A 13,249-nucleotide genomic window follows, 5' to 3' on the forward strand; every position below is an offset into this window, starting at 1 on the left:
ATATATATATATATATATATATATATATATATATATATATATATATATATATATATAAATATAAGACACAGTTTACAGTTTTCACAGTTTACATTTATTTACTGAGTTTGTAAATCACCTTTCTAACCTGAGAGAAGCTCATCAGTGTCTTCAGAGATGAGACTCCCTATTAAAGCAAGGCAGAACAATCAGAAACATGTTTTTTTTAATGTCCTCTTTGTAGGATTCAACTTTGCAAGCTGTTTTGAAAGTTAAGATCAACAACTTGATCCTTCTATAAGCATGAGGTGCCAAGCTGACTTTAACATTGTAAGGGTAATTAGTAATGTGCTAGTAATCGAGGAGAAGTAAACACTGTAGGGACCCTTTGAATCAGTACGCACTTACAATTACGTTTTCTCATGATGCCTCACCTCTATGAGTAAATTGATTGTGTCTGTGATAAATTTCCTCATATACTGGCTCAGTCTGAGACTGAGTCCTGTGAAGTCCTGTGTACCAGTCAGAGAGAGCTGTGAGTGTAGAAAGACAAACCTGCTGTCAGTTCACAACACATGACTGATCACACTGAATAAGACACAATATGACAGTCTCTGGATCTCTCCTACCTCTCCTCATCATTCTGTTCTGCTGAATCAGTATAAGCAGTGGCACTAAGAGCAGTAAGAGCACAACTCCCAGTACAATCACAAGCACTGGGGGGATGGAGAGAGACGCTGCTGGAGGAGATTGTGGAGGAGAGACTGATGTTGAGTGCACTGGAGGAGAAGCTGATGTTGTTGTGGCAGGGGGAGTGGACACTGACAAATCTGGCAATGTAAAAAATACTGAAATTATAATCAGTTCATGCAAATGTCTTGAATATACAAATGTTTTACACTTTAAAATGATGAATTGAATATTACTCCTCAGTATTTTAGTGTGACCTGCACAGATGAGTCCAGCGTGCTCTTTGTGGGAGCAGTCAGTGTGGTTTTTCAGGGAGAGAGGACAGTCCCACAGGTGAATCTCATTCCCTTTGCACTCGACTTTGTTCATCCACACAACACCTTCACCAGCACCAAAGACTGAATTCCCATCAGCCCTCAGTGCTGCTCCACAACCCAGCTGCCTGCAGACCACCTGAGCATCGCTGATGTCCCACTGATCATCACAGACTGAGCCCCACACAGCGTTATGATACACCTCCAGCCTCCCAGAGCACCGGCCCTCCCCTCCACTCAGTCTGAGAGGAAGGAGGAGAAACTGGAGGAGAAGCTGATGTTGTTGTGGCAGGAGTAGTGGACACTGACAAATCTGGCAATGTAAAAAATACTGAAATTATAATCAGTTCATGCAAATGTCTTGAATATACAAATGTTTTACACTTTAAAATGATGAATTGAATATTACTCCTCAGTATTTTAGTGTGACCTGCACAGATGAGTCCAGCGTGCTCTTTGTGGGAGCAGTCAGTGTGGTTTTTCAGGGAGAGAGGACAGTCCCACAGGTGAATCTCATTCCCTTTGCACTCGACTTTGTTCATCCACACAACACCTTCACCAGCACCAAAGACTGAATTCCCATCAGCCCTCAGTGCTGCTCCACAACCCAGCTGCCTGCAGACCACCTGAGCATCGCTGATGTCCCACTGATCATCACAGACTGAGCCCCACACAGCGTTATGATACACCTCCAGCCTCCCAGAGCACCGGCCCTCCCCTCCACTCAGTCTGAGAGGAAAATGATCTAAAACACATATCAAACAGCACGGACCAGCTTCAGCACAGCATTGTCATAAACCTCAAGTTCTTTTCTGTATTATTTACTGTTTTAAATCCCTCTGTGCATTCTATTCTAGAGCCCTCTACTTCTCTCTGTGACAACTTTGGGACGTATTTTTTGTTAAGATCACAACATTAAGATCACATCTGTCTAATTCAGTGTACACTTTGCATCAATCCTTGGGCCAGTGTTGATTACCCTGTATATGCTAATTATGCCTTCCACTTTTAACAAATATAGAGTTTCCTTTCATCTATATGCTGATGATACTATATTAAATAATGTAAAATAAATATTTTCCCTTAAAGCATAAAAATGTTTTTCAACCCCTTTTGGCCTGTTTCGAAGAAATTAAGCTTTGGCTATAAAATAATTTTCTAAATTTAAATGAAAATAAAATAAAAATAATTATTTTTGGGACTAAGGAAAATTGTGTGCTAGATGTTGACCATGACCATCTGGCCCCATATGAAAGTCAGTGCACTAGAAATCGTGTAGGTTACTTGTGTAACCCTCGTTCCCTGAAGGAGGGAACGGAGACGTTACGTCAGTGACTGACGAATTGGGATCTCGCCCGAGAGCCCAATCCCCTTCGAGTGTTAACTAAACAAGCCAATGACAGTTGGCGTGCGTGTTTCGCCACGCGCACCCCGCCCCGCAGCGCGGGTATAAAAGGAGAGCGCGTGCAAACGCACATCAGTTTTTCGCTGAGGAGCCGAGACTACGTGCCCCGGCCGTACAGCGGTGGTACAGCAACTGTGGCAACGGAACGTAACGTCTCCGTTCCCTCCTTCAGGGAACGAGGGTTACACAAGTAACCTAGACGTTCCCATTCAGTCAGTCACGTTCAACGTTGAGTTCTGTTTGATCATAACTTAGATTTTGACAAACAGATCAGTACTGTTGTAAAATCATGCTTTTTTCATCTTTGTCAACTTTCTAAAATGAAACCCTTTTTTATCACAGAGTAACTTCAAAATGGTGATTCATACTTTTGTAACAACTTTAGAATATTGTAATTAATTTTATTACAGTGTTTCAGCCTTCCTCCTCCCACCTACAGCTAGCGGAAAAGTCAGCTGCTAGACTTCTCTCTGGGACCCGCAAGAATGAGCCAACAACTCCTATTTTATCTACATTGCACTGGTACCCTATCAAATACAGAACTTATTTTAAAATTCTATTATTTGTTTATAAAGCCCTCAATAATTCGGCCTGTCAACACCAGTATGATTATTGTTTTAGTATTGTTGTGTTTTAAATTTGGTAGTTTTTTTTACTCTATTCTGTACAGCACTTTGGTCAACCTTGGTTGTTTCTAAATGTGCTTTATAAATAAATATTGTAATGTATTGTATTTACAACAAAAAACACACAGAGAAGGAAGTTTAACTGCACATATAGTAAATATGCTGTAATCAATGTTAGCAACCTAAAAATGCAAAACAAATGACTGGCAGAAAGCACCTCCAATTGTTCTGATTGGTGAAGCTTATTCTTTGTGGTTTACAGAGTCAAAGGTATTCTATAGTCTTTGGTCAAGGGCTGGCACAGTACAAACTCATTACTATTATTTTCAAAGATATGTCAGCTTGTCAGTTTTATATGTGGAAAAAGTAATAAATATTTAAACCAATTTGTTGTCAAATAAACTTACTTGAACACTTTCTCTGGTAAGGAGATGCTGAACATGTCAGACGACTCCGCAGAGACTCTTGACTTTCCTCTGCTGAGATTATAACGATCACAGTTTCATGAAACTAATTTTAAATAATTTATTCAGCGTTTCATGTAATTTCATGTAACCTTTATATTTACAGAAATATCACTGAGTTTAAATGGTTTAAAAATTTACCAGAGCAAGTGATCTTGGCCACCTCGTTATCACAGTCATTCTGTCCCCAGGATGAAGATGGACACTGCCATAAAGTGGAATCATGTCGTCGACATTTAAAATAATCCAGCCAGTTATGAGACTTCAGTCCCACTGAATATCTGGGTTCACTGCCAGATCTTCCACAGTTCAGCTCTTGACAGATCAGACTCACTGTCTCTCTGTCCATCTGGTTGTAACAAACATTGCCCCAGGATCCATTGTAGAAAACCTCCACATTCCCTTCACAGCCCTCAGTTAACCTGATCTCTTTAAACTCTAGATAGAAAGGAAAGGGAATTAATTAATTAAAAAAAAAACGTTATTTTAGAGCTTTTAAGAAATAAATATTTTTTGGGAAAAATAAATTGTATTTCACTGCCAGACGATATAACCATTTCAATAATACATAGATCTAAATGTTACAATTTGCAATTGTAAAATGCTTGTCTTTTATTAACTAAAAAGAACCGACTCATTAGAGTCATTAATTTGAGAATCGGATAAACATTTTCATGTGTGTTCCGTAATGAATAGTCAGCAGCAGTGTTTTAGTACTGTATTCCATCTACACTCTCAATGGAATGAACCCTCAATGGAATCACTTTCGGAATTCTTTTAAAAATGCATAAGAACATTTTTCAACCCTGTTCTTAACGTGTATAATGCAAACACAATGGATATTGCTAATAATGAGAGCAATTTATGGGTTATTAAAATGTAATTATTTAAATGATTGTTCACTGTTTACCCGAGCACACGACTCCTACATCCTCCTTGTGCTGACAGTCATGTTTTCCCCAGCCTGGAGAAGAGCAGCTCCACAGGGACGTCTCATTCCCCTCACACTCCACCTCATCCAGCCATATGGGTCCAGAACCAGGACCAAACCAGGCTGGTACCTGCTGGTTACTGAGGGCCACTCCACACTGCAGCTGTCTGCACACCACATGGGCATCTTTAATATCCCAGGAGTCATCACACACTGTCCCCCATGAGCCGCTGTGAAAAACCTCCAGCCTCCCTGCACAGTCTCCCCCAGAACCCACCAGCCTGATGGACCCGCGACCTGATATTCAGAGAAAGAAAAACACATTATTGATCACGAACAACTGAAGAATCTGCCCAGATGTTGTTGTTCTCACCAAGGCAGGTGATTGACAGCTGTTGTGTGGAGCTGCAGTTGAGAGTTTGTGGAGAGCTGCAGTTCCCCAGATGAGCTTCACTCCCAGAGCACTGGAAGCCCGTCACACACTCATGACTGTGTTCAGGACTGGATGAAGAGGAGCCGTAGAAGTTCAGCACAGAGCCACAGCCCAGCTGTCTGCAGACCACAGAGGATTCTGTGAGACTCCAGAAGTCCAGCAGAACTCTCCTCCAGACCTGATGGACGAAAACTTCCACCTCCCCCTCACACTGTCTCTCTCCAGACAACCGCACCAGACCATCATGAAGAACCAGAGATGAATCTGAAGAGAAGATTTTATGTGTTTTTGAACTGGTAGAACAAAGTATTGTAGTTAAAGAACAATTAAATAGTTTATGCCTAATATAAGCCTAGAGAGTTTTTTTTCACAATTAGCATAATGTTATTAGTCCTGATTAAATAAGTTTACCAGAGCAGATTACTCCAACATCTTGTTTATGAGAACATTCAGCTCGACTCCATGAAGAGATGGAACATTCTGAGAGTTTTGTTTCATTCCCGTCACAATCAAACACATCAGCCCAGATTTCACCACTTCCCTCTCCAAACCAGTCTGATCCCACAACAGACACAGCAATCCCACAATTCAGCTGTCTACAGAGGACACTGGCAGCTCTCATATCCCAGCATGCATCACACACTGTGGCCCATTTACTGAGATACTGATGTTCAGCTCGACCAGAACAGGAGTCTGGTCCATTTACCAGTCTGAGATCGGTATAACCTTAATGAAAAACAATGTTTATTTTAAAAAATAAAGTTTTTTTTTTTTTTTACAAAAAAGAAAAAGAAAAAACTTTCTGATTATCACAGTAAGGGAAAAACTACAGCTCCATTACCAGAACATAACAGCCCAATGGCATTCTCATGGGTACAGTTGTGTTTGAGAGATGATGTTGGACAGAAAGAAATATAAGATTCATTTCCTCTGCACTGAATCTCTTGTGTCCACATCTGAGCACAATTAGCATAATGTTATTAGTCCTGATTAAATAAGTTTACCAGAGCAGATTACTCCAACATCTTGTTTATGAGAACATTCAGCTCGACTCCATGAAGAGATGGAACATTCTGAGAGTTTTGTTTCATTCCCGTCACAATCAAACACATCAGCCCAGATTTCACCACTTCCCTCTCCAAACCAGTCTGATCCCACAACAGACACAGCAATCCCACAATTCAGCTGTCTACAGAGGACACTGGCAGCTCTCATATCCCAGCATGCATCACACACTGTGGCCCATTTACTGAGATACTGATGTTCAGCTCGACCAGAACAGGAGTCTGGTCCATTTACCAGTCTGAGATCGGTATAACCTTAATGAAAAACAATGTTTATTTTAAAAAATAAAGTTTTTTTTTTTTTTTTACAAAAAAGAAAAAGAAAAAACTTTCTGATTATCACAGTAAGTGAAAAACTACAGCTCCATTACCAGAACATAACAGCCCAATGGCATTCTCATGGGTACAGTTGTGTTTGAGAGATGATGTTGGACAGAAAGAAATATAAGATTCATTTCCTCTGCACTGAATCTCTTGTGTCCACATCTGAGCGTCTACTTTTCCAAAAGCAGCTGCTCCCAGCACCTGTACAGGAGCCCCACAGTCCAGCTCTCTACACACAACCTCTGCATCCTGCTGGTCAAAGGCAGCATCACACACTGAATTCCAGGCATTCACATGAATCACCTCTAATCTCCCAGAGCACAGGTGAGGTCCATCAATAAGTCTGGAATGTTTATGGTCTGTTTATATTATATTTAATAAATGAGACAAAAGAGACAAATCACATTATTACAGTTATTTGGAGTGTATCTGTTGAGCATATGAAAAATACAACATGAATATCACATCAGATTTACAGTTTTGTGTCATTTTATGTCATTTATCACAGTAAACGGTATACTATGTCATTCACCTGAGCAGATGACTCCAGCATCACCATTATGAGTACATGTGTGCACACCCCATCCTGCTGATCTACAGTTCTTCAATGTAGATTCCATTCCAGAACATAAAGCACTCATCCAGATTGGTCCTGATCCTGGTCCAAAATGAGCATCACCCAGAGCATCTACAGGTTCTCCACAGTCCAGCTCTCTACACACCACTGCAGCATCAGCCATATCCCAGCTATCATCACACACTGTTCCCCACTGACCTCTGTGAAGAACCTCCACTCTACCAGCACAGCGACTGTTACCACCAACAACCCGCACATTCATTGCATCTGAAAAAGGGTAACAGAGAGAGAGAGAAAGAAAGAGAGAGAGAGCGTGCAAATTTGTCATATTTAAAATAATGGACCACTGTGTTGTATACATACATAAGTGTATCTCTCTCTTAATCCAGCTCTTACCAGCACACACCAGTCTAACATTGTTGTCCTGTGAACAGTTGTTTTCATGTGATGGTGATGTTGGACAGAGATGAATCTGAGACTCATTTCCTCTGCACTGAATCTCTTGTGTCCACATCTGAGCGTCTCCTTTGCCAAAAGCAGCTGCTCCCAGCACCTGTACAGGAGCCCCACAGTCCAGCTCTCTACACACAACCTCTGCATCCTGCTGGTCAAAGGCAGCATCACACACTGACATCCACGTCTGATCATGAAGCATCTCTAACCTCCCAGCGCAGCGAGAACCTCCAACCAGTCTGACTTCTGAAAGAACACATCATTTAAATAGTTTACTGGGGAAAATAAAATCCCTTTTGTACACTTGATGGATAAAAGTAATATATCCACTAGCCTATTTGTTTTTTAACAACCACCAACTCGAATCTGAAACCTATAAACAATATTGAGAAATGTTTTTTTCAAAAGCCACAATATGATTTTTTAAATACAAAAATCAATTATTGAGCAAGTACATACAGTTAAAAAAAAAAAAAAAAAACAGTGTTCAGCCTTCTTGCCTGTAGGTGTTTCTTGAAGGTGTAGAGCATTGGTTCTCAACACTGGTCCAGGACCACGGACCCACTGCTCTGCACATTTTACATTTCTTCCTTATTTAATGCATCTAATTCAGATCATCAGCTGATTGAGCCACTTCATCAACTGAAGTGAGTGTGACAGATAAGAGAGACACACATAATGTACAGAGCAGTGGATCCTCAAGACCGATGTTGAGAACTATAGAGAAACTAAGTGGGTTTATTCAAGTAACAGAGACAAATTTTTTGCCAAATATTTTGTGTTTGTGTGTATATCAAACTAAATTATTTTAGTAGAGACCATTTTAGTGATTAAGGTGAGGTACTGTATGGAGCAGTTTACCTGAGCACCTGACTCCAGCATCTTCATTATGATCACAGTCGCTTTTACTCCATCCTGTTGTGCCACAGTTTTTTAGTGTAGACTCTGATCCAGTGCACACAACATAACTTATCCAGATCGGTCCTGTTCCTGGTCCAAAATGAGCATCACTCAGAGCATCTACAGGTTCTCCACAGTCCAGCTCTCTACACACCACTGCAGCATCAGCCAAATCCCAGTAATCATCACACACTGTTCCCCACTGACCTCTATGATGAACCTCCACTCTACCAGCACAGCGACTGTGACCATTAACCAACCTCACATTCACACGGTCTGAATATTGAACAGAGAGAATGAGAAATGAAGAGACAGTGAGGAAAATAGAAAATCGGGACGAAAAATTTGATGAATTAATCATATTACGAGAGGGAAAAACATTTTGGTATTTTGGTAACATTAAATTTTCAGTCAGGGGATTTGAATCTAGAAAAGAAATTAGCTCCAACCTGCACACACCAGTTCAACACTGTATTCATGAGAACAGCTGTGTTTGTCTGATGGTGATGCCGCACAGAGGTGAATCTGAGATTCATTTCCTCTGCACTGAATCTCTTGTGTCCACATCTGAGCATCTCCTTTGCCAAAAGCAGCTGCTCCCAGCACCTGTACAGGAGCCCCACAGTCCAGCTCTCTACACACAACCTCTGCATCCTGCTGGTCAAAGGCAGCATCACACACTGACATCCACGTCTGATCATGAAGTATCTCTAACCTCCCTGAGCAGCGAGAACCTCCAAGTAGCCTGACTCCTGAAAGCAAAAACAATGAATTTATATAAAAAACAAAAAAAACCTTGGTGTATAAAACAATATTTTATAAATTCCTAAGATCACATTTCACATGGAAAACACTACACATTTTATATATTTGTATTGTATTCAGAATATCTGAAAAAAAAGAAGAAAAAAAAAACAGTACACGTAAATGTTAAACAAAGATATCATGCATACTGTAGGTATATTCTTATTTATTTATTTAGTTAGCATATATTTGAGTGAGATAAGTTTGTGATTTTTGTGTATACTATTCAAAAGTTTGTGGTCAGATTTTTTTCAGCAAATATATCAGAAATTACAGTAATGATACTTATGTTACAACAGACTTCAGTTAAAAAAAAAAGTTTTTTTTTATGTTCATCAAAGAATCCTGAAAAAAAATGCCTCCAAACTTTTTATGGAGTTGGTGGGGCACAATTTCTGGTGATGTTATTATGTTGAGGACTTGAGCAGTTTACCTGAGCACCTGACTCCAGCATCTTCATTATGATCACAGTCGCTTTTACTCCATCCTGTTGTGCCACAGTTTTTTAGTGTAGACTCTGATCCAGTGCACACAACATAACTTATCCAGATCGGTCCTGTTCCTGGTCCAAAATGAGCATCACCCAGAGCATCTACAGGTTCTCCACAGTCCAGCTCTCTACATACCACTGCAGCATCAGCCATATCCCAGTCTTCATCACACACTGTTCCCCACTGACCTCTATGAAGAACCTCCACTGTACCAGCACAGCGACTATGACCACCAACCAACCTCACATTCACACTTACTGTATATTGAACAGAGAGAACAAAAAAAATTGACAGTCTCATAATGTGAACGAATCACTTCATGAGAGGGAAAAATGGTATTTAGCTAACATCAAATTTTCAATCTGGGGATTTAAATCTGAAGAGTAAATTAGTTCCAACCTGCACACATCAGTCCAACACTGTTTTCATGTGAACAGTTGTGTTTGTGTGATGGTGATGTTGGACAGAGGTGAATCTGAGACTCATTTCCTCTGCACTGAATCTCTTGTGGCCACATCTGAGCGTCTCCTTTTCCAAAAGCAGCTGCTCCCAGCACCTGTACAGGAGCCCCACAGTCCAGCTCTCTACACACAACCTCTGCATCCTGCTGGTCAAAGGCAGTGTCACACACTGACATCCACGTCTGATCATGAACCATCTCTAACCTCCCAGCGCAGCGAGAACCTCCAACCAACCTGACATCTGAAAGAACACAGACCATTTAAATACTTTACTGGGGAAAATAAAATCCCTTTTGTACACTTAATGTATAAAAGTAATACATCTACTAGCCTATTTTTTTAACAACCACCAACTAGAATCTTAAACCTATAAACAACATTAAAAAAAATTTAAAAGCCTGAAAGAACACAGACCATTTAAATTATTTATAGGAAACAAAAACACTAAACATTTAATATTTGTATTTTAAAATCCAACTAGACTCTTTAAAAAAATTAAAAGATTGACATATTAGCCTCCTGAGACCCTGCATCCTCATATGAGGACATTATATTTTAGTGAATTTCTCTGAGACTATACATGCCACAGTTTTTAGTCTGGATGTCATGTACAGAGCACATTCAGGGCTTATCAGAGATACTAAATGTTTGGATGTTTCACTATGATCACTCCCTCTCCTTGGTCTTCAAAAATGTCTGATATTAATTTAGTGACACTCTTATGGAAATATGATAATATTTTGTAATTGTCATTTCAATCGGACACATTTTTAAACTGTGTGTTATAAATCAACATCTTATGAAAAATGTTAAAGGAAAATGTTATGGGGTTTCAAATCAAAATATGACTTTCTGTTACAAAACAGGAGGTTGATTTCATGCATGTCCTCATATGAGGACACCAGGACTAAAAGCATGTTTATTACGCATTTTTGGAGACACAACAAATGAATACGTAAAGAAAATATATTTCAATATTCCTATGAAATATTATATTTTATTATGAAAATCATGTCAATTATTACTCTCAATATTACACTTCTATTTTCATTACATTACAAAAACACATTAATATGCAAATTAGATTTAGTTTATAGATACATTATATATAATGAGAAAACCTGTTTGTGGCCATTTTACACACATTTTGCATGAAGAAAAATGGTATATCAAATCATTCTGTTATAACATAGTTGAGAATTATCTTTATACAAAGTTTGGTAAAAAAAAATCCTAAAAACTAAAAATGTATTGGTGATTTTAAAAAATCTATTGTTTTTGCCTATGCATGTTCATTCATGTATTTTTATTTATTTTTTAAGAAATTGAGTCCCGATGTCCTCTACCAAGGACGTAGCATAACTTATGAATGAAATATATATATATATATTTTTTTTTTTAATGCTCCAAATGTAATGACATCAAAAAATTAAAACATTTTCCTAAAATGTTTTGCCGGGTCTTAAGAGGTTAGAATGAATTCAAAAGGAACATGTGTCAACGAAGACTGCAGCCATGGAATAAATCATAATAATAATAAATTATAAACACTGTAAATTATAATAAAACAGAAAATATATTTTAAATTGTAATAATAATAATAATAAAATAATAATTCAAATAATTACCGTTTTTACTGTAACAATAAATTCAGGCCTTGCACACACAAGACTCAAATAAAAGACTAAAATAAAATAAAATCACTTTACTGACCCCATATTTTTGGGGATGTATTATTATGGTTTGGTGTGGAGCAGTTTACCTGAGCATCTGACTCCAGCATCTTTAGAATGATCACAGCTGCTTTTACCCCAACCTGTTGAGCCACAGTTCTTCAGTGTAGATTCTGATCCAGTACACACAACATAACTCATCCAGACTGGTCCTGATCCTGGTCCAAAATGAGCATCACCCAGAGCATCTACAGGTTCTCCACAGTCCAGCTCTCTACACACCACTGCAGCATCAGCCAAATCCCATTCCTCATCACACACTGTTCCCCACTGACCTCTATGAAGAACCTCCACTCTACCAGCACAGTGACTGTGACCACCGACTAACCTCACATTCACACTGTCTTTTTGTGCAACAGATGTATGACAGACTGAGAGAAAGAAGGAAAGCACAACTGGAAAACAGAAGAGAATGACAGAGGAAAAAGAAGAAAATAAAACTTTAAGAAATAACTTTAAAAATGCACAAAATATAAATAACGTGGCAATTAGACAGCAGTCAGGTGCCGCATCTTATTGCAGATAAGCAGTTCAATTAAGATGGTTTAAATCTACTGAAAGTATAAACCTACCAGCGGTGACGAGTTTTAGCAGAAACATCATCTTCAGACTCCTCATCATCTCCTTCATGCAGCAGGACACACACTATTTCATCAGCTTAGAAGTTTCTCCTCTAAAGAGCCCCCTAAAGAGAAGAGCCCTAAAACTTTCCAATCATGCTCATCATTACCTTATTAGACAGAACAGAGGAAATCATCAAACAACTTCAGTGACAAATCAGAGGAGGCATTTCTAATTTTTACCATATATATCAAAAGAACGTCAGTGCTGAAAAGGACTCCTCCTCCTCCATATAGAGACACACACACACACACACACACACACACAGAGTGCCAGAGGCAAAAATAATCACACATCATAGAGGAGACATTAAAGATTTCAGAGAGAGGAAGCACTCCAGGATATTTACAGAATCAACACCTGCTGAGATACAGAGACTGATAACTGCTCACTTCAAACATTACAACACATACAAAAATGCATTCAACTGTATATTTATTGATATTTTGTCAAATATATATTTTATGTCAAATATATTTTAGAAATATATATTTAAAATGACTGGAATATATAATTGTATTAATAGTTCATAATGTTAATGTTTTTTCTTAATGATGATGATGTTTTGTTTGTTAATGTACTGTTAATACATGATTTCATTAATTGTCCGTTTCATTTAATAATGTTTATTGCTAGAAAAATCAGAAATCACACACCAGATCACAAATCATTTTTAAAGTAATCAAAAAGGTTTAATTCACTGTGGCAACAACTAAGGCACACAGAAATTAGTAGCCATTTGCGTTAAACGTGGCAATGCGTTACTCACCCACAAGATGGCATTTATGCTAATGACAGGTAAAACGCTACATATTTCTTACTGCAATGCGTTAGTCTTCTTACAGACTTATTGTAGAAACGAGATGCTAAGCGTCTTGTGCTTGTGTCACTAGTACTGAAGGTGAGAGCAATGTTGAATGCTTACTGGAAGAGAAATTGTTCGGTTATTTCTCATAATTCATTTTTTCTGGTCAAACAG

At 38.7% G+C, this 13,249-nt stretch overlaps 1 protein-coding gene across 1 annotated transcript; it reads right to left on the minus strand.

The window, feature by feature from the left end:
• Window positions 1-399: 399 nt before the first annotated feature.
• LOC107571045 (scavenger receptor cysteine-rich type 1 protein M130-like) lies at window positions 400-8,847 on the minus strand. The gene is made up of 14 exons (XM_016257327.1): window positions 8,610-8,847; window positions 8,122-8,436; window positions 7,204-7,506; window positions 6,763-7,074; window positions 6,278-6,589; window positions 5,847-6,161; window positions 5,254-5,568; window positions 4,783-4,857; window positions 4,389-4,706; window positions 3,620-3,916; window positions 3,422-3,493; window positions 1,414-1,728; window positions 609-827; window positions 400-512 (listed from the first exon to the last, which is right to left on the minus strand). Exons 1-14 carry the CDS (start codon window positions 8,845-8,847, stop codon window positions 400-402), a joined length of 3,519 nt encoding a protein of 1,172 aa, XP_016112813.1.
• Between the last annotated feature and the right edge of the window lie 4,402 nt (window positions 8,848-13,249).

This window comes from Sinocyclocheilus grahami, unplaced genomic scaffold (assembly GCF_001515645.1).
Source record: "Sinocyclocheilus grahami isolate Dianchi unplaced genomic scaffold, SAMN03320097.WGS_v1.1 scaffold1543.1, whole genome shotgun sequence".
NCBI lineage: Eukaryota > Metazoa > Chordata > Actinopteri > Cypriniformes > Cyprinidae > Sinocyclocheilus > Sinocyclocheilus grahami.

What these genes read in the sequence shown, in the direction of transcription:
- LOC107571045 (XM_016257327.1), bottom strand. Translation starts at nt 8,847, where the DNA reads ATGTCAGTGTGTGATGCTGCCTTTGACCAGCAGGATGCAGAGGTTGTG. An exon ending in CATTGGGCTGTTATGTTCTG is followed by an intron (nt 6,162 to 6,277) that starts GTAATGGAGCTG and finishes TTTTTCATTAAG; the next exon opens with GTTATACCGATCTCAGACTG. An exon ending in GCTGTCAATCACCTGCCTTG is followed by an intron (nt 4,707 to 4,782) that starts GTGAGAACAACA and finishes TCTGAATATCAG; the next exon opens with GTCGCGGGTCCATCAGGCTG.